A 21,395-nucleotide genomic window follows, 5' to 3' on the forward strand; every position below is an offset into this window, starting at 1 on the left:
TTATGACCCAACAAGCATTATGCTTCTGGTGATTATCGCAAAATTGCATAAATTGATTATATTGTTTTGGAGATTACAAACATTTGCAATTACAATTAACCAGATTTGTGCAAATTTAAAACAAATCAAATCGAGACTTCATTTGAATTTGATTATTTTATGGGTCTTTTCCAAACAGTTTAAGGAACAGTAACCGTTTTATTTTAGTTGTTTTTAAATAAACAAACAGAGGAGTATACTGTATATATATATAAACATTTACCTCTGACACCTGAAAGTAAGAACAATCGGAGACCTGAGACGAATTAACAAACCCCCTGAAAACAAAATCATCCAACATTCCAATATTATAATGTTTTAATATTTCACGCTGATCCACATTTTGTTTTCTGATACAAATTTAGAATATTATCTAGCCAAGGTCCACCGATGTTTGTGCACCACATATTCTCCCATCATTCATGCTTATTAATGTATTCCATTATATCCAAACAAACACCCTATTTCTCCAGGTGTGGTTGGAGCAAACATACCGATATTTTAGAAATACAGATTAAAACATTCATGTAACCTTCATAGCATTTGTAGGGGAAAGAGAAAATGTTGTTATTTTTTACGTGGCTAAATCGAGGGTCACATGAATGATTGGGGTTACAGAGAGGATAGAGATGTTCTGTTCACTGTGATATCACTGCTCATTAGAGAAATAACCATGGTCTCAATTGATCTGCGTGACCACGAGCTCCTCGTGAGTTTCAGGTTGCATTTGTGAGCCATTGATTTCTATGGTTTATTAAAGGTGCTGAGCTGATCTTACAATACAGAGCTGAACAGTGTGAAAGCAGGATTATCAGGAAATGGAGGTATTGATTGGGTCAAGATGCTACATTTCAAATGTCACCATGGACACAGAGTTCGACTGTGTTAACAGAACGATGCGGAGGAAATAGTCACAAATAGATTGGACATGCAATACAGAATGGTATGTAATAATAAATGTTATTAATAATTAAAGCAAAATGATTGTCTTACCTGTATCACCTGGTAGGCAGCTTTGACTGGCTGTAGGGTTGTTTTACCAGTGGTGTAAAAAAGTAAACACATAAATGTACTATTTATATTATTATACTAAATAAATATATATATAAAATTGTATTTAAACATATATATATACAATTTTTTATGTAACAACAAACTGTATGTAATAGGGAATTAAAATAATAACATGTTTTTGTTTTATTGTGCATGCTAGTAAATTTCATTTATTATGTTTTATTATTTATTTTTAGCTCCTGGTTTAACTTTTAGTAATTGTTGTTTATATTTGTGTATGGCGGTTTGGTCAACTAAGGTTTTTATAATTGTGTTGTTGCTTTTTGTGATTTAATTAACTTTAAAGTGTGGAGGGGTAGACAATAAGAGCGTATACTCAAATACATGCGCAATCGTAGAAAGTGCGTAAGCATAGGTTTTTATTTCATTTGCTCCTCTTTCACTTACCTTTGTTTTTGTCCAGTAGGTGTCAGTGTCGCTACAGCATTATTTAATCTCCGCTCTTGAGAAAAGTGAAGTCCCGCCCACAGCCTGCCTCTGATTGGCTCACCGTAATTAACTTGTCTCCTTCTGACCAATCATTTATCTCCTTTCACAAATCTAAACCAATCAAATGCATGTACGATGGGGGAAGGGGGTGGAGTTTTATGATCAGTCTCGTGACGAAGACACCCGGAAAAAGGAAGCTACGTATTCATTAGGACAAGCTAACAACAAAGCTAACATAGTAATGCGTAGTCACATCTTGAAAGCGCTGCAAAAAAGAGCACTTTGATTTCTAAGCGCCACGTAAGTTGTGTTTATTCTAGTTATTGTCTTGTATATGATCAAATGTTTATATGTACCCACAGCGCAGTAAAATTGGACCGCGTTTGTCTTAATTTGCTACGCAACCTGACACAGACTGTTGTGTTTTGACAGAGCTTTGCTGGAAATCCTGCACCCGCAGTGAAAACAGCCTCACATCTGACAAAATGCCGTTTAATCGGGAACGACCCTGGACATTCGTTGTGGCCGCAGTTGTGACCTTCTTTCTGCTGGATGTTGTCGTTTTTGCACAAGCGAAGGTAAAACACCTGCTGATCCACATCTGATAACGGACTAAACCTGGTTCTCGAGCAGCCTTAAAAAACATTAATTTCACTTTCAATATACTTCAATTGCCTAACGTTGTAATATTGAGGGATTTGATAGTAACTCATAAACTGTTGTGGTATGTGACGTTGGTAAACGCTGTAAACTGAAGATGAAGATTTATTATTTTATAGATTAATAGATGGACTGAGGGATTTGGCCTGAATGGCTCGAGCAGGCTCGTGTCTTTCACAATACACACGAAATTAAAATGACTCCGTAAAAGGCAATTTTAGACATAAATATAAAAGTGTTCATTAAAAATCTGACCACTTCAGAAAGTATCCTCGGGTCCATTAAACACTGTGTAAATGAGACTCATTGAGTCATTGACACTACAAAACAGACTCATTTTTAGTTGATACTGCCCATCCAGCAGAGCAGAGCATAAAACATTGTGTTGATGTCAGAAAGTCCACGTTTTTGTTGTGTTTCCATTCTCAACTTGAATAAAATCCAGCCTTTCAATCCATTTTCTACTGATTCTGTTCAGGTTTGTGATTTTTCTATCATCATCATCGATCTTTAGAGATTATTTTGATCCACTATTGGCAGAAATGCACTATAAATGCCAGTGAATCATTATACGTGGTAACTAACAGTAGGTCAAATCAACCTGACAAGGTTTTATTATTTTTCACAATTACATTTTTTTGATTCATCATGTATGAAACAGATTGATACACTTATCTGTGCTTGTATAAAGAATTAAAGCATAGTTAACCAACAGTATAGTGTATTGTATACAGGCAATGGTTTGTGCAACTGAGGGAAAGAGGGCCACTGCTGGTGGTCTAGAGTATTATTATTATTATTATTAAGTTTGCCAAGTTTGTGTCCACTTTAATCCAGTTATGTCTGAAATTGCAGAATTTTGAGGATGTTCGCTGCAAGTGCATCTGCCCTCCATACCGAAACATCAGTGGCCATATATACAACCGAAATGTCTCCCAGAAGGACTGGTAAGATAAACCTTCCAAATTACGGGACTTTATCACACACAGTGTTCCTGCTGTGTAGAACACGTCTGAATCCAGTTTAACACCTTCTTTGTTAACGTTGAATCCACCACTCACAGGACAGTTTTGAATATGTTTTACAGTAACTGCCTTCATGTAGTGGAGCCCATGCCGGTGCCAGGCCATGATGTTGAGGCATACTGCTTGTTGTGTGAGTGCAAGTACGAGGAAAGAAGCAGCAACACCATCAAGGTACCGTGGGAAAAATAAATTCTATTTAACCTGAGCTCTTAAAATGTAGTTAAAAATTAAATCAAATGGTGTCTCTCAAGTGAATCACAGTCACAGTAATATATAATAGCAAATATAAATAATTTGAAAATAAAAATGTGTTCGCTTCACGTGAATGTGTAAGAATTTTAAATCTGTCTCTCCTAGGTGACCATCATCATTTACCTGTCTGTTGTGGGTGCACTGCTGCTGTACATGCTGTTTCTGCTACTGGTCGATCCTCTCATCCGCAAACATGACCCTTACACCCAGCCACTGCACAACGAGGAGGACGCTGAGGTAACCATTCACTATAAACAACCCATACTGCATGTGCTTAAAGGACCACAGTGTAGGATATCGCTGTAGAGCGAGCTTCTACATACTTCTTTCAGACCTAAAAGGTTAGGGTCAGACCTTTAATAACACAGCTGGAGAACCTCTGGCGAGTGAACGCCCTGTTTCCTGCATGCTGAGTTCAGACACCACCCCTTGCCCTGATCCTCTAGGACAGGGGTCTCAAACTCAAATGACATTCCCATGTTCAAAATATTGCATCATGATATCACACGTATACTTAATAATACCATTTATGGTGCAAAAATGTATGTATTAATATCAAAAACAGACATTTATTTTAAATTACACCAATAATAGTGCGGACAACTATAGTTAAAATTTGTGCCAGGAGCCGTTTTGGCCACTGCCATTCGTGGCTTGGGCCCTAACAAGTGTATATATACTGTATAGGTAATTGAATGTTGTATATGATACAAGATATATAGACCAAATGTCTTATTATTACTGTTATAAACAGTAACATTGCTAGCAAACATATATTCTATCACCTCGCTGGCAGCTGTGCCTCAGCCACACACTGTGTTTAATAGACGGTGAGGTCGTGGGCCATTACATTAAAACATGATATTAAGTGGGGGGGCCGCATGTAATCGATTGGGGGGCCGCCAGTTTGAGACCCCTGCTCCAGGAAGCCTCCTGATGATTTGAACATGTCTCAACCATTATGTTTGTCATATGCGAACAGAGAATGTCCACACCAAACGTTGTCTGGGGAGAGGGGTCCTTCACTTGATCGTAATCTTTAGCTTTACTAATAGGTGCCTCTTGATCTTGCACTTTGGTCTTTTAAACACCTACACTTCACACATGCATTTCATTTCCGTTTAAATGTAAATTCCTTGTTTAATTTTTGTTCTTGGCTCTTGTGTTTGTGTTCAGGAGATGCGTCCGCAGGTGGACAGCAGTCAGGCGAGAGGAAACACGGTGCTGGAGCGAGTCGAGGGAGCACAGCAGCGCTGGAAAAAGCAGGTCCAGGAACAGCGCAAGACTGTTTTTGATCGACATAAGATGCTTAGTTAAACCCGAAAGCTAACCTTAGTACAGGTTTAGAATAAGTAACCTCATCTGGCTCAGAACCCAGGGACCAGCTGAGCTAACTTGTTTGTAACTGATTGTGCTCTCCATCTGAATCAGTTGAACACTGATGTACACACGTTAATTTGACATTTCCACTTAATAAGGCTAAATTGCAGTTTGCACACTATGAAACGACTACTAGAATAGAAATGTCTTTATTGTAGAACCCTTTTTGTCTATTTAGCCAGACTGAATAGCCTTCAAGCTTCTTTTGTGATGCTTTTTTGTTTGTTGTTAGCGTCTTGCTAACATGTTATTTATTATTATTGTCATTATCAATGTTACCTCAGAACAGGTAAGCTTTATGTCCGGTAATCTATTGGGGTAGAAAGAGTAACCCCATCTATGCTATTGCCAAGCATTGCACATTTCATTGTTTAGAAAATATTACTAATGGATTTTTACACGAAAAGTTGGACTTTTTCAGTATTATTTGCACTAATATAATTGTAATTGAAGGAATGTTTAGGCTTTGTGATTTAAAAGCTTTGACATCACCTTTTAGAGACCTCCAACACGCACCTTTTCTCTTCTTAAATGATTGGATGTTACACTTAATTCCAGTGCAATTGTTGCTCTTTAAATGACAGTAATTTACAGCTGTAACAGATGAAATCGAACAGTAATTTTCTCCCTTTTGTCAAGGCGACATTTACATGATCTAATTTGCAGTCTAGGCGGATGGAACCCACTTTGCAATGCAAAGACAGAGATGGAGAGCGAAACATTTGATGGAGCTTTAAATCCATTCAACATTCAAAATAAGTAAAGCTGCTAATAATGTGTTAAAGTATGAAATATCAGGCTGTATTACAACTCTAGTGTGCATATTTTGCCACTGCAGCTTCCTGTTTTTAATATGACAAAGGTACACTGACTCACATTCCCTCAGGCTCAATGGGAACGGTTTAATTTTATTTGTTTATCTGCTGTGGTTTTCATTATCACTGGAAAAATGGTATTGGCTAATATACAAATCCTTTCATATTGCTGCTATCGTTGGTGTTTTATATTTATACGTCTCTCCAGTTGAATTTGATTATTTTGCTGTGTATGTCTATATGTTTGGCTTGGTGTGAAATGATAATAAATACAAACACTTTTAAGTGCAATATTTTTGTTATTTATTATTTTTGTAATATTATTCTGGTTGTCAAAGGACTTGTCACTATTGGTGTGCTTTACTCTGGGCTTTACCTGCACACTATCACTAGAGGTAACATCCATGAGTCTCCTGCCTCTTTCCTGGTAATTTTCCTTTATCTTCAGGCTATATGGCTATTCAGTATGTTTTGAAATTGAGGACCAGCTCTTGTTTGCTCTCAAGAATATTTAGTTCGTGCAAGACCCCCACCCAAATAAAAAAAACTGTCTCTTGCCACCTCTATACTCTCATTTACCACTGCTGCTCCAACCCCCTTGATCCCATCTACTCCCTTCTAGTACCCACCCTCATAACTATCCCCAAGCATGGCCTGTCAGTGGTTCACAGTCTAAATTTAAACTACAGCAGGGCCAACTGCTCCACCAGCCACTCTGGGTCCCTGTTATTTTGCCCAGGGTGGGATGGGGGGGCTTTTTTTGACGAGGCCCTCAGCCAAGAGCTGAGGTCTGTGACTCTGCACGAGGTTGAGGAAGTCAGAGGGAGAGGAGACGAGGAGGGAGAGAGGTCAGTGGAGGAGTGCACACAAGATCAGCAATTTAGGGACCCACGGACCTCCACAACAGGGGTTTATACTGAGCCACAGATTGGGATTATACAGAGAACGGAGTAATTTCTTTTGGAGTTGGACTTAAGGTGGAAGTACCAAGATGGCGGCCAACGCAGAGGCGGCAAAGCCGGTCATCATGAATGAAGAGGAACTGAAGAGGAAGCAGAGGGAAAAGCTGAAGAAGCTGCAGGCCACGGGAGGCAACCCTCGCCCCGCGAGATCCCTCTTCCTCTTCAACCTCAAGAATCCCTTCCGCAAGGCGTGCATCAACATCGTAGAGTGGAAGTATCCTTTATGTTTCACACAGATATCTCCTGGAGACTTGAACTAACATTAACCATAACTGCTACCATAAAAGTTTCCCCAAACTTAAGTTAACCCTAACCAAACTCTAATATGAATGATTTTACATTATGGATTTTGTGTTGTGTCTCCACAAGCAAAACTGGTCCCCTGAATGTGACCGTAAACACAACATGAGTAACAGCACACATTCATACATAAACATAGATTGATTGAACTGATTTAATTTACATTCATCTAAATATATTCCATTTAAACAGCATATGTTTATTCTATAGAAATAGGATTGTTGAGGCATTTCTAATTGACTTCACACAGTATATGATCCTTTAAATGTATTGTGCAGTTATTACATTGCATACTGGGCTGTGGTAAAGAACACTGACAGCTAGGATACACACAAATTATGTGTCTGCATGACAGTGAATTATCAGCTATGTACTGTAGTTAACCTGCTTGCGAGCCTGATGGAGCCAAATCCCTTTCTGATCTGTTAAGAAGTGTCAGTGCTCTGTTATGTACGTGGCACTGTGTCAATGTCAAGTTTACGGCTCTCCTGTTTTCACCTAAAATATGAGAGAATGCATTTACATCTAGCAAACAAAAGTTATCGATGAGTCTGCCTCCCTACGTGTCCTGACCAGCTGTCATGTTGGTTTTAATGTGGAAATATTTCTCTGCATTGCTGGCACTCAGTGCACATGAACACAAGGCAGGCTAGTGAGTGATGTTATGGTCCCTACTTGCTTTTAGCCTGATGTCCATTCCTGGATAATAATAATAATAATAATATAATAATGCTTTTCCCATCCAAGGTGGATTGTATTGATCTTTGGGCGAACACAATCAGTTTCAGATTTTGAATAACATAGATATATTTTGAGTATTTTCGTACATCATTATGGCGTAAATAAATGTTTTCAGCTGCGTCGTCATGTATTTCCATCTCTTCAGCCAGGTCATTTTCTATTGCAGCAGTTTAATCACTTTGGTATGCCAGTCTTTAACACAGGACATGGTGTGAAACAAATAAAACCTCAAATCCTAATTTGAAATCAAATCCTAGTGTCTGGGGGAAAAAAATGACTGCTCACAGACACTTGAATAATAAAATTCCTCATAGATGAACCAAACACTTTTATTCCTGATGAGTAGTCTGTGTTAAAATGGTTTGGTCATATTCTTGGTCTGTGCAGCTGTCCCACGGCATCACACGGAGACATGGTGCTGACCTGGCAGGGGAATTCTCTTGGAGAGCCCCCTATGGATGAGAATGAAGCAGGACAGCAGACAAGATTACATTAACTGTGACTGCTTTGCTGGCTCGCTGCTGGGCCCAGTGTAGGGATGATGTTTCAAGCAGCATTTAGAGGCACTGATTGATTTTTAGCAGAGCTACACAGGTGTTTGAGATGTGCTATCACATTACATCACAAAAAGTAATGAACGCGTCAAACAGACTGACCATTTACTTTCTAAAATAAAACTGTCACTCAATCATTACAATTCCATGTGAACAGTATCCTTTTTGAGTTTATTTTACCAGTGTTCTTCGTCCTCATGTTTTGTTGTTAAGACCCTAAACATCCCCAAACCAGAACGTTTGAGATCATCATCTTATTGACGATCTTTGCAAACTGCGTTGCTCTGGCAGTGTTTCTGCCCATGCCTGAAGAAGACACTAACAACACCAACTTAAACTTGGTGAGTATGACCCTCTCGCCTTTTCTTTCATGTAACGTCATAGGACTGTACTGTACTTCACTCCTCGTGGCTGTGGTTTCTAAAGAATCCTGTGTTTTGCAATGATCAGAAGATATCTATGTTCCACGGGGTTTAGGGTTTGAGTGCTTTAATCCTCCAAAGACAGGTTGCTGCGTGTTGACTCCCTTGCCCAGAATACTATGCTTCGTATAAATGCCTGCAGACACAACTCACCTCTTAGTTTGGAGTTGCATCTGTGTCTGCAGATGAACAAGTCATCAACCAAACATGTTATTGGATTTTCCCTAAACTCTCATCTTCATGTAAATAGCAAAGTCTTTTTTTTTTATTATCTCATTGTATCTGTTACAATGGTTCACATAGCCTGAATTTTGTTGTATTCATATTGTTGTATTCATATATTCATAACAAGAATTATAGAAACACATTCTGCCAATGAAATTGAAGTAGCTTATGCTGCTTCAGTTAACTTTGTTATGTAAATTAAACATTTATGTATATATATATATATACATATATATATATATATATATATATATATATATATATATATATACATACATATATATATTCATGGACATCATATGTATGTTGCTAATAATGCTGGATAATGTATTCCAGATCTGAGGCTGAACAAAACTGGGTGAAAATGAATGGTGTTGACATCTCAGTGTTTACTGTATGTCCTGCTAGACATGTGGTGTTGTATTATCAATGGTTTTGAGGAAGATTGTTGTGAGGGGTATTGAGATGTTGGTCAGAACTCACTTTCCCCTTCATTAGGTACACAGGATGCCTAATACAGTGGCATTATGTGTGTTTTTCTGCTGCTTTGAGTCGCTGATGTGAGTTAGATGTGCCTTTTTATGATTGTATCCAACATTTTGGCATCAACGAGGCATCTTTGCAGAGAGAACTGCAACTTACTCGTGCATGTTTTCTCTCTTTTTTGGACCATTCGCTATAAACCCCAGAGAAAGATATGCCTGAAAATCCCACTAGATCAGCAGTTCTGAAAGACTTAGACCAGCTTGTCTGTCACTTAAATCGCCTTTCCTCCACGTTTCTAAGGCCACGTTGGATTTAAGAAGTTTTGCTTTAAGCAGGTCTTCGTGCCTAAATGTATTGTGAGTGAGTGCACCACAACTCACTAGGTTAACACTGTATAAATAATGCAGGCACCAAACCATTTGACCTGAACACAGGCCAAATTCATCACGTTATCAAGTATCTAACCTAACTCCACCGTCACTATAATATCTTTAGCGTGGCTCGCTTGCCAAACCTGCTCGCAACCTCTTCTTGAGTCTCAGTGTGCCATTCTTCAGAGGTGAGCGATGTAAGAGGAGCTAGTCAACCCATCCACCCCCCAATGTCCATCACACTATACCCCGCCACTGCTGCTGTAAGAAGTAAAGAAGTAGGTCGGCCCGATCAGCGTCACCGTGGAGAGTCCAAAGCTCTTATCTCATGTAACAACGCTTACACTGTGCACGTAACATGCGGACAGAATACGTTCCTATAATATCATCTAACTACAACATGGAAGCACAAGCTGTGATTGCAAATTACAAATCTCCTATGATTGTAAAGTCTTCATAATTTACAGCAATTGTGAGAAAAATTCAGAGGCCAAATAATACAGCTGAGACATAAAGAGGCATGTCACAGCACTGGAGGGACACACACTGATTATTAAGACACAAAAAATAAGGCCCGATTTTCGACCAGACTGATATTTATCTCTGAACGAAGTGTTGATATTTGTGCTAATTGTTTGCTTTTTGTGAAACCTCTCTGTTTCAAAGCTCTCGCTTGTATTGTGTCTACTATGGCTTTTTTTCATCACTGATTCATGGGCCACTCATCTGTTTCAGCTGTCTGAGGTCATGGCATGATATCAAAAGCTATAATGAGTTCTTCTTTTATTCACTTCAACCTTTATATGTACTTGGATGATAATTTATTGCCCTGATTTACAGCCATGTAAAGTGACCAAACATGACAGAAACGATCAAATACAAAAAAAAAAACTGCACAAAGTAATTTAAGGGCAAATGGTTAAAAGTCAATTAATGAGAGGTGTCATATATATGGATTGAGAATTTCATTTAAACATCAACAACACATACTGTAGTGGCAAGTGCTTAAAGGTCAAAGTTGTCATAAACCACAGTCTCTCGTTGAAATTGTACCTATGGGTTGAGAGCTGTACGATATCTAATGTCCTGGTTTGTGACTTTTTTTTTTCTTTCAGGAGAGTTTGGAGTATATCTTCTTGATAGTCTTCACATTAGAGTGCTTTCTGAAGATAGTGGCGTATGGGTTAGTTTTCCATGAAGGCGCCTATTTACGGAACTGTTGGAACATACTGGACTTTGTCATCGTCTTCATGGGGTAAGATGAGCTGTGTGCTGCAGGTGGATGTCCCAACTGCCAAAGGACACAGCTTTTCCTGGTCACTGTAACTCACTTTGACAAAGCTGATGCAAATGCAATGGCAAAACAGACAACATAAAACAAGTCTCCAAATTAAAACGTGTGTTTTTTCTCCTCCTACAGTCTCTTCACCTTTGTTGTGGATACGATCCATCATATAGCAGGCATGCCGATAGAAAAGGGTGGAGGGTTTGACATGAAGGCACTGAGAGCCTTCAGGGTGCTACGACCTCTACGCCTCGTCTCTGGAGTCCCAAGTAAGAGCCAGTGCTTTGTTTCATATGTCCCCCCCTTTGCTCTTTCAGATTAGTGTCATTTAAGTCTTCATTTCGAATCACCGTGTGTCTGCTTTTAATGTTCACTTCAGGTCTGCAGGTGGTGATGAACTCCATCCTCAAGGCCATGCTCCCTCTGCTGCATATTGCCCTGCTTGTCTTCTTATTGGTTACCATCTATGCCATCATGGGACTGGAGCTCTTCAAGTGCAAAATGCACAAGACCTGCTATTACACTGACACGGGTATGTAAAACAATGGCACCATCAGACACAGTTGTAGTCATACTTTTATGTCTTATTACATTACCGTTCAAAAATTTTGGGGTCACCCATACAATTTGTTTGTGTTTTCCATTAAAACTCACACTTTTATTCATCAAAAGAGTTGCAAAATGAATAGAAAATATAGTCAAGACACCAGATTTTAAATAATAATGTTGCCCTTCAAACTTTGCTTTCGTCAAAGAACCAGCAACACTGTTTTCAGCTGTGCTAACATCATTGCACAAGGGTTTTCAAGGGTTTTCTAATCATCAATAGCCTTCTAATGTGATTAGCAAACACAATGTACCATTAGAACACTGGAGAGATGGTTGCTGGAAATGGGCCTCTATACACCTATGTACATATTCCATTAAGAACCAGACGTTTGCAGCTAGAATAGTCGTTTACCACATTAACAATGTATAGAGTGTATTTCTGATTCATTTAATGTCATATTCATTGAAAAAAGGTGCTCTTCCTTCAAAAATAAGGAAGTGAGGCTTTTGAACGGTGGTGTATATTTATGTCTTCATCTTGGCCCACAGGTATCTATGCTATAGCAGAGGGTGAGCTGCCTTCTCCCTGTGCTCAGGCTGGTAACGGACGCCGTTGCATCATCAACGGCTCCGAGTGTCGGCCGTACTGGGAAGGTCCCAACAACGGCATCACTCACTTTGATAACATAGGCTTTGCCATGCTGACCGTCTTCCAGTGTATCACCATGGAGGGATGGACCACAGTGCTCTACTGGGTAAAGGGTGACCATCAACACCGCAGCATTTTTTAGCGATTGTTCAAAAGCAAACTTCAACAGATTATCATGTTTGTGGCTGATGCAGCTCTGGTCTTTCAGGTTAATGATGCTATAGGGAATGAATGGCCGTGGCTCTACTTTGTTCCCCTGATTCTGGTGGGTTCCTTCTTCGTGCTCAATCTGGTTCTGGGTGTGCTCAGTGGGTAAGACGACGTTCTTATTCCATCAGTTGTCTTGCTTTTTGGTAACAAAGAACCCACTGCCAATCACTTTTTACTGCTTCACCTGGATAGTAGGTTAGGCTTAGATTCCTGTGCGACAACCTTGTGTTGTATTTATTGTATGAGAACTGTGTATGTGATGGGAATGTTGGCCTTTTAGTTTTCACTACTAAAAGTAATTTCCGCTGTACTGTATTGTTCAAGTATCTTCTGTGTTTCACCCCACTGTTGAAACCTTAATGCATTCTTTCATCACTTCCCACTGGGGTTATTTCAGTTCTCTTCTCCTCAGTGCAACTTCACACAACTTAAAGAGACTTCAATTTTTTCAAATCTCTCCCTCAAACATTCCCATGATCCTAAAATCCCTACCCTTCAACAACTTCACTGGCTCCCTGTATGGCATTTACTAAATTCTTCTCCTGTTTTTTTCAAATCCACCCACAATCTGGCTTATCCATACCTCTTTTTAACGTATTATTTGTAATACCTGTTTCGAATGCTTACTCGGGAGTCTGTATCAGTATGATTGCAATTTTTCCTGTGGGGCAAGTTTCCATCTATCTTAAAGTTCAAATTCAAAATACCGGGGTCTTTTAGGTTTCGTTTTCTGACATAACTGGCAACCCGTGGTTGCTCGGCAGCTGAGACTCTACTGACTGCAATGATTGGTAGACGGCGGTAGGTGGCGCCACATGCCAAAACATGATTTCAAAACATCAACATGATTTGCAGTCTGCAAAATATTTTATTTAATGCAAATATTTTGTCTGTACTATTGTTGTTGGTGAGTTCAGTTTGTCATATGAACATTATTCCTGAGTCTCTGTGACATATTAGGAGGATTTTATGGCCAGTTGCTTTAGATTTATTACATAATGCACCTTTGAACTAAAACATAATAACGCTTACTGATGTACTTTTCCTCATCTCTCCAATCAGGGAGTTTACCAAAGAGAGAGAGAAGGCTAGGTCGCGTGGAGAGTTTCAGAAGTTGCGAGAGCTTCAGCTGCTCGATGAAGATCTTCACGGCTACATGGAGTGGATCACTCATGCTGAAGTGCTAGATGCAGACCGCGAGGGCAAAGGTGAGCACTACACAAACAAACCTCGGGCACCGTGTCATGACACCAAGACTTTTAGATTTCTACCTGTGATTCTCTCTTGTCAGGGCTGCTGCCTTTGACCGGTGGAGATCCTGACGCAGACAGCCTGTACGGCCTGGAAGGCAAAAGTCGAGTCGTCTACTACTAGTGAGTCTGCTGTTTTTCAAACGAGTTCATGTTGACCTGTAATGTTCACAGCAGCTGGCCGCTGTAAGCCAGTGTTATTTTTATGTTTAGCCGCCTGGCCCGTCGCTGGAATCGTTTTTTCAGGATGAAGTGCCTGGTGTATGTGAAAACCAGGTGTTTCTACTGGGTGGTTATGATCCTTGTTTTAATCAACACCCTGACCATAGCGACAGAGTACCACCACCAGCCTGAGTGGCTTACGTCTCTTCAAGGTTGGAGATTAATGTATTGATGTGTTGTTGTTGTTGTTGTTTTTTTTATATACATTAAGTCCGTTCTTTACAACTTCATCCTTTTATCTCAACAGATGTTGTCAGTCGTGCACTGCTGGTGCTGTTTGTCATTGAGATGTTTGTGAAGATGTACGCTCTGGGCCCCAGAGCATATTTCATGTCTCTGTTTAACCGCTTTGACTTCTTCGTGGTGTGGTGCGGTATCCTGGAGATGATCATGTTGTCTGCAGGATCTGTGGCTCCGTTAGGTTTCTCTGTACTCAGGTGTATTCGGCTGTTGAGGATCCTGAAAGTCACAAAGTAAGTCCACGGTGTCCTCAAAGCATCGTGTTGCATTCATTTTAACAGCTGCAGTGGTGTTTAGTTTTGATTAAACACCTCCTCTCTCAACTGCTTTGCAGGTACTGGACCTCTCTGAGTAATCTCGTGGCCTCTCTCCTCAACTCTGTCCGCTCCATTGCCTCCCTGCTCCTCCTCCTCTTTCTCTTCATCGTCATCTTCTCGCTCCTCGGCATGCAGGTTTTTGGAGGAAAATTCAACTTCCCCGACCAAAGACCCAGACGCAGTAACTTTGACAATTTCCCTCAGGCCCTCATAAGTGTATTTCAGGTGAGACTAACCATTGTATTGTAACAATGTAGTGACAGTATGATTATTATTTTTAATTATTATGGTGATATATATCATCCTATTTCTATAGTAATCACCAAGTATTAAAAGTAGTGTGGGACTAAAAATGTGTGTGGGACCTACAGGAAAATGAATTTCAACTTTATAACATGGTATTTATGAATGTGATGGTGTCACAGTTGGTAGCCTATAGTGATTCTTATTATCAGTCTATTACCTAGATATCACATAGAATAACTGTAGTATTATCTCCTTATTACTACACTGTTACCTTGCTATTTCATAATTATAAACATATCACTACATTATTACTGTACTGTAATGTTAAATGTTATTTATTTTCTATTTATGATTCATCGTGTGTCGTGTCACTGACGGTTTTTCCCAGGTCTTGACAGGAGAAGACTGGACCAATGTTATGTACAATGGCATTATGGCCTATGGAGGGCCTGTTTTCCCCGGCATCCTAGTCGCCATCTACTTCGTTGTCCTCTATGTTTGTGGAAACTGTATCCGTCACATGCAAAACAAGGTCATGTAATATTCAAAAAGCTATGCATAACAATAACGGCTGGCAAATAGATCCCAAGAGTTTGTTTGTCCCTGAACTCGCTGCAATCAGACATCCTTCTGAATGTTTTCTTGGCCATCGCCGTCGACAACCTGGCAGAGGCTGAGAGTCTGACCTCAGCCCAGAAAGAGAAGGCAGAGGAGAAGTTGAGACGGAAGCTGCTCAGGTGAATAAAAGAGGTTTAACCTGAGTGAGACTATTCTGCTGTATTTACTCATATCTTAAACATATCCCATTCATTTCCTTCTTTCCCCTCCAGGTCTAAAATGCCTGACAAGACTGATGAGGAAAGAGAGAGGATAGCTAAGAAACTGGCAGAGCAGAGGTCCAAGATAGAGGGCATGCCCACCACTGCTAAGGTTAGTGCTTCTTTCTGGTATCATAATGTACACATATATTCATGAATAGAACAGTGATAGAAGCTATACATACTGTAAATAAATATATGTACTCTTTATTTCTCTTTTGTTTTCAGCTAAAAATTGATGAGTTCGAGTCAAATGTCAATGAAGTGAAAGATCCATTCCCACCTGCTGACTTCCCGGGTAATATACAAATATCTAAACCTCAAAAAAAAAAAAGAATCTTCATCTCAAACCACTTTCTTTGTCAGCTATCATGCAGATGGAGCAGAAAGAGTTCACTGATTGTAGGAATTTATATTGATTACACCGGCTGTATATCAGAGCTGCTTGGCTATGTTTAGTAGCCTCTCCTTATTATTAGACTCCCAGTTCCCTGAGCTGAGTTTATAATGCAGTCTAAAGTTAGGCTATTTTCACACTGCCCTGGTGACTACCATATAAAGTCTACAATGTTATTTGGTATCGGGAGTTCAATGTATACATTTCCTTTAGATGTGGAATTAATTTAATTTGCTTTGTATTCTCTCTTTCTGTCTTCCTGTTCCACCTATCAGTAGATGTGTAATTGCAGTAAAGTATTTTGAGCCTGCTTTTTTTTCCTAATGGTAGGTGACGATGAGGAGGTAGAGCCTGATATCCCCATCAGCGATCGACCCCGACCAATGGCCGACCTGCAGCTGAAGGAAGAAGCTGTTCCACTGCCTGTAGCCAGCTCCTTTTTCATCTTTGGCCCTCAGAACAAGTGAGAGCCTAAAACTGATTGTTTTTCATATTATAATAATCTGTGTATGTGAGTGTTTATGGGCCATTCACTGGTCTTCAGGTTCCGAAAGCTTTGCTACAAGATCATCAACGCATCGTCCTTCACCAACTTAATCCTCCTGTTCATCCTGCTCTCCTCCATCTCGTTGGCGGCTGAGGACCCCATCGATCCCAAGTCCTACAGAAACAAGGTGATAAGCAGGGTCTAATGTGACAGACAGTGATTATTGAAAGAAGGTCACGGTTGATAACTGAGTGCATCTTTCTTCCAGATCTTGGCCTATGCTGACATTGTCTTCACGACGGTTTTCACCATTGAGATTGTACTAAAGGTAAATACCACCTTTTGCTATTTGTTTAATTTGATAGAAGTGTTCATAGTCTTACACATTTCTACCAATATGCACATGACAGATGACAGTGTATGGAGCGTTCATGCACGAGGGCTCCTTCTGTCGTAACTCCTTCAACATCCTGGATCTGCTTGTGGTCGGAGTCTCCCTGCTTTCTATGGGAATGGAGTGAGTTACTGCATTGGATATAAAACATTCCATTTTGTTTCTTTCTTTCCCCACATTACACTTTGGTAGTTTTTCAAGACAATGCAACCAACATTCCTTTTTGCCATGTGTTAAATGCAGATCCAGTGCCATCTCCGTGGTGAAGATTCTCAGGGTGTTGAGGGTGCTGAGGCCTCTTAGGGCCATCAACAGAGCTAAAGGGTTGAAGGTACAAGTGCAAAAAGAATGTCTCTGTTTTCTCAGGTGGAGAAAGTTTTCAGATCCTTGCTAAAAACAGATATGTCGTGAGATGATTGGTGTGGTTGGAAAAAGAACAAAAAAAAAATATCTATAAAATATACATATACATTTTTGGATACTTTTAAATATTTGGACCTCAACATATTATTGAAACTAAACATTCAGACAATTCCTATTTCCCACAAATGATTGATTTGGAGGCCATGTTTTTTCTTTCTCTTCACTTAAGGGTTAGGGTTAGTAAATAGTTCATGTTGTTGCAGTAAATGGTACGATATTCTTCTTTAAACATGTGGTTTAGTACAATTTTAAAGGGGACATATTATGCAAAATCAACTTTTTAATCATTTAAATCTGGGACTCTGGAGGCCCTATAAAGTGCGATAAAGATTCACTCATGTTTTTGTGATTCTCCTCAGTCTAAGTACAGGAGATAAAACATGCGATGTTGACTTGCGCACTCACTGGGATGTCGCAATGCGCTAAATTCCTGGAATTGTTGTCTTGCGGAGCTCCACTTTGTCCGTAAAACACGCAAGAGTGATGGCGAGGGCAACTGTATCCGAAAATCGGAAGTCCGTGAAGTTCGCGAAAAGTTCTATTCTTGGCGCCACAGTGCAGCACAGAGTCCTACACAAACTTCCAGCCTCAGAGGATTTATCTGTCCGGTGGATACATGTTATAATATGACGGCAATGTGCCTGCTAGAGCCTGCAAATGATCACTTTTCCAAATGCTAACTGCCAGTAGCCTCTGTGTCCCTTAAGTTTCGTTTTATTTATAAATATATATATATATATTTATTTTTTATTTTTTTAAAGAAATACTACTAAACAGAGCATTCTGAACAGGGCTGTTTTGACAGGGTGATTGAACTGCTGTGATGCTTCATCCTTATGGTATTTTGACCAAAGCATGTCACAGACATGTTCATTAGGACACCAGGGAACTAGGTTAACTTGGAGAAATAGGGTATAATATGACTCCTTTAAAGTACCTTGAAGTAATGGTATTTTCTTAATTTCCACTGCCATGTATTTCCATTACCTACTTGACTGTGTGTTAACTGGTCATTGTGTGTCTGTATTGACAACAGCATGTGGTCCAGTGTGTGTTTGTCGCCATCAAAACCATCGGTAACATCGTCCTGGTCACCATGCTGTTGAATTTCCTCTTTGCATGTATCGGCGTGCAACTTTTCAAGGTAGGTTTTTGCACCTGATACAGTTGATACCACATAAAATATTAGTGTATTAGAAACAAACTTGCCTATGCATCAAATACATCACTAATCCATTACCTCGTAGGGTAAATTCTACAGCTGCACAGACGCCTCAAAGATGACCGGGGAGGAATGCCAGTAAGGCAAATATATTATATAATCCATCGAAACCATAGTGCTATTTTAGTGTGACCATTCACTGTGTCTGCCCCCAGAGGATACTTCGTGAAGCACATGGAGAATTCCTTACAAGACACAACGTTGGCTCAGAGAGAATGGCTCAACGGGGACTTCAACTTTGACAACGTGCTCAATGGCATGCTGGCTCTCTTCACCGTGTCCACGTTTGAGGGCTGGCCAAAGTAAGCACTGCATGCATTTTGATTTGATAAATGGTGTCTTTGAGTTTGAGGACAGATTATCTTGTTATGTGGATATTGAGATGGAAGTAACTCAATTGCCTCGAGCCAGGAATTGTAGAAGAGGCAATATATCCTTTTTAATCTAATGAATTATACATTTCATCCATACACATTGCCATGATTGTGTCTCTAATCTTTTGATCTTCTTCCTCACCTGTTCCCAAGACTGTTATACCGAGCCATTGATTCAGGTGAAGAAGACATGGGCCCCGTCTTCAACAACCGCGTGGACGTCTCCATCTTCTTTATCATCTACATCATCCTCATCGCCTTCTTCATGATGAACATCTTCGTGGGCTTCGTCATCGTCACTTTCCAGGAGCAGGGAGAGGAGGAGTATAAGGACTGTGAGCTCGACAAGAACCAGGTACGACGAGACCTTCAGAGTCGAGCCTGGTCAAGTAAAAATCTGAAACTGTGAATCATTTTCCTTGAAAACCCACATCTCATCTGTGCTGCCTCTCCCTTCAGCGTCAGTGTGTGCAGTACGCACTGAAGGCTCGACCTCTGAGGTGCTACATCCCCAAAAACCCCTACCAGTACAGGGTCTGGTACATTGTCACCTCCTGCTACTTTGAGTACCTCATGTTTTTCCTGATTATACTCAATACCATGAGTCTGGGGATGCTGGTAAGTCATGGTGCAATGTAAACAAATCTGTTGTGTCTTCAGTACATCTGTTGTGTCTTTTGTAGCATTCAGTGAATGAAAAATGTGATTCTTTGTAGTTTTATGTAAACATGAGACAGAATTTGAAAAGGCTGATTCAGTTTATCTCAGCTTAGATGCTGTTTGTGTCAATTTAATCATCACTTCAATTTAAATTAGACTTGTTCTTTGAGAAAGACTTTCTACTCAAGTTAAAACAGTGTTATTTTCTTTATTTTTTTGAAACATATTTATGCTTTCCACATGAAAATAAGTGTTACAGGTGAAATAATTATTACTTGTTAACTGGATTTGTTGTCACATTACAGAGGAAGATTTAAGTTTTAAAACAACCTTTTTGACTATACTCGATGATGTTAGCTAGTAATATGTAATGATCTTCTATGAAACTACATGTTGGGTTAATATCTTAGGTCTGAGTTTGGAGATATGTTCTGTTGTCTAAGGTAGTAATACTATTTGGCATCAGTTTTTAGTCGGTGAGTCCCATGATATGGACGAAAAAAGAAGAAAAAATGGTTTCCTGTTTATCTAGGAGAGAAATATATTTTTTTCACTTTTTATAAATATATGGACTTAAAGGTGCATTATGTAATAAATCTAAAGCAACTGATCGTAAAATCCTCCTAATATGTCACAGAATCAGGAATAATGTTCATATAACATAGTGAACTCACCAACAACAACAGTACAGACAAAATATTTGCATTAAAAAAAATCTTTTGCAGACTGCAAATCATGTTTATGTTTTGAAATCATGTTTTGGCATGTGGCGCCACCTACCGCCGTCTACCAATCATTGCAGTCAGTAGATTCTCAGCTGCCGAGCAACCACGGGTTGCCAGTTACAGTACGTCTGAGCTACAATGGTGGAGAAAACGTAACCTAAAAGACCTCTGTATTTTGAATTTGAGTGTAGTAACCGTTTTTGGCCACATTCTTACATATGGCGCCTTTAAATATATGAACATATTTTGGCACTGGTTTGTAGTCACTGAGCTGCAAGACATTATAAAACAGAGCAGTTATTTCTCAATTTTACAGGAATTTGTTGATGGCCCCTCAGTGAAAATCCTGTGATCTGGAGTAAACCAAACGGTAACTTCACTGCAGTGTAACGGCAAACTTGCATTTTCTTTTTCTTTCCGTGCAGCACTGCAACCAGTCAGCCCATGTGACCAAGCTGTCAGAGATTTTGAACTTGATCTTCACCGTGCTCTTCACCGTGGAGATGATTCTTAAACTCATGGCCTTCAAAGCGAAGGTAAAAACACTGACGTCTGTGGTTCCAGTGGTTTTCCACCCCTCCACCCCACCCCCCACCCCCACCCAGTTGTCCTGTTGTGTCATCAGTGCTTCTGCTGCATTGTGTCTCTGTGCAGGGCTACTTCGGAGACCCCTGGAACGTTTTTGATTTCGTTATTGTGGTTGGTAGCGTTGTTGACGTCATCTTGAGCGAAGTCGATGTGAGTGAGAACAACAAATCATGTATGATTTTATCTTTTCCACAGACATTTGATTATCATCACAGGTGCTGCACATGAAAGTCCCTTGTGTTGTCATAATGAAACATTCCCAGTCAATAGGGTGATGTTAATTTAGACGACTGGGGGAATTTATTTAATGCTGTCGCACAGAAGCGTATTATTGTGACTGGCACCAGCAGATAGCTCTCAGGTCACGGTCAGTACTGTTGTTGGCAAATCTTCACCCTCTTCACTCTCAGCCTCCTCAGTGCCTTGTGCCACCTCAGATGTTTTTTTTCAATTTACATCACCAGAACTTTCGGTGATCACTGATCTAATATCAAAGGAGGTTTTTAGTGTTGTTGTTATTTTTGTGATAACCGTATAACACCACACAAAGTCACAGTTTTCTCTGTTGCACTGCATCACCCTCATCTTTCTTCATTCACAGACA

At 39.8% G+C, this 21,395-nt stretch overlaps 2 protein-coding genes across 2 annotated transcripts in view; both read left to right on the forward strand.

The window, feature by feature from the left end:
* Nucleotides 1-1,740: 1,740 nt before the first annotated feature.
* On the forward strand, nt 1,741-5,918 carry tmem9 (transmembrane protein 9). The gene is made up of 6 exons (XM_083894716.1): nt 1,741-1,842; nt 1,975-2,120; nt 3,058-3,149; nt 3,290-3,398; nt 3,585-3,716; nt 4,656-5,918. Exons 2-6 carry the CDS (start codon nt 2,028-2,030, stop codon nt 4,794-4,796), a joined length of 567 nt encoding a protein of 188 aa, XP_083750842.1. The 5' UTR covers nt 1,741-1,842; nt 1,975-2,027; the 3' UTR covers nt 4,797-5,918.
* Nucleotides 5,919-6,476: 558 nt separating this feature from the next.
* Nucleotides 6,477-21,395, forward strand: part of LOC310931496 (dihydropyridine-sensitive L-type skeletal muscle calcium channel subunit alpha-1-like) — a 39,197-nt gene continuing 24,278 nt past the window's right edge. Inside the window, exons 1-28 of the mRNA XM_083894666.1 lie at nt 6,477-6,850; nt 8,467-8,572; nt 10,851-10,990; nt 11,156-11,289; nt 11,400-11,552; nt 12,119-12,324; nt 12,427-12,530; nt 13,491-13,636; nt 13,720-13,801; nt 13,892-14,052; nt 14,148-14,373; nt 14,475-14,682; nt 15,092-15,212; nt 15,326-15,440; nt 15,534-15,633; nt 15,750-15,819; nt 16,249-16,381; nt 16,463-16,592; nt 16,674-16,733; nt 16,816-16,922; nt 17,043-17,130; nt 18,259-18,366; nt 18,470-18,522; nt 18,600-18,746; nt 18,972-19,173; nt 19,278-19,436; nt 20,629-20,739; nt 20,858-20,941. Coding sequence (XP_083750792.1) covers nt 6,666-6,850; nt 8,467-8,572; nt 10,851-10,990; nt 11,156-11,289; nt 11,400-11,552; nt 12,119-12,324; nt 12,427-12,530; nt 13,491-13,636; nt 13,720-13,801; nt 13,892-14,052; nt 14,148-14,373; nt 14,475-14,682; nt 15,092-15,212; nt 15,326-15,440; nt 15,534-15,633; nt 15,750-15,819; nt 16,249-16,381; nt 16,463-16,592; nt 16,674-16,733; nt 16,816-16,922; nt 17,043-17,130; nt 18,259-18,366; nt 18,470-18,522; nt 18,600-18,746; nt 18,972-19,173; nt 19,278-19,436; nt 20,629-20,739; nt 20,858-20,941 — 3,639 coding nt within the window. The 5' untranslated portion in view covers nt 6,477-6,665. The remainder of the gene's footprint in view (nt 6,851-8,466; nt 8,573-10,850; nt 10,991-11,155; nt 11,290-11,399; nt 11,553-12,118; nt 12,325-12,426; nt 12,531-13,490; nt 13,637-13,719; nt 13,802-13,891; nt 14,053-14,147; nt 14,374-14,474; nt 14,683-15,091; nt 15,213-15,325; nt 15,441-15,533; nt 15,634-15,749; nt 15,820-16,248; nt 16,382-16,462; nt 16,593-16,673; nt 16,734-16,815; nt 16,923-17,042; nt 17,131-18,258; nt 18,367-18,469; nt 18,523-18,599; nt 18,747-18,971; nt 19,174-19,277; nt 19,437-20,628; nt 20,740-20,857; nt 20,942-21,395) is intronic.

Source organism: Microchirus variegatus (assembly GCF_963457635.1).
Source record: "Microchirus variegatus genome assembly, chromosome: 9".
NCBI classification, from domain to species: Eukaryota; Metazoa; Chordata; class Actinopteri; order Pleuronectiformes; family Soleidae; genus Microchirus; species Microchirus variegatus.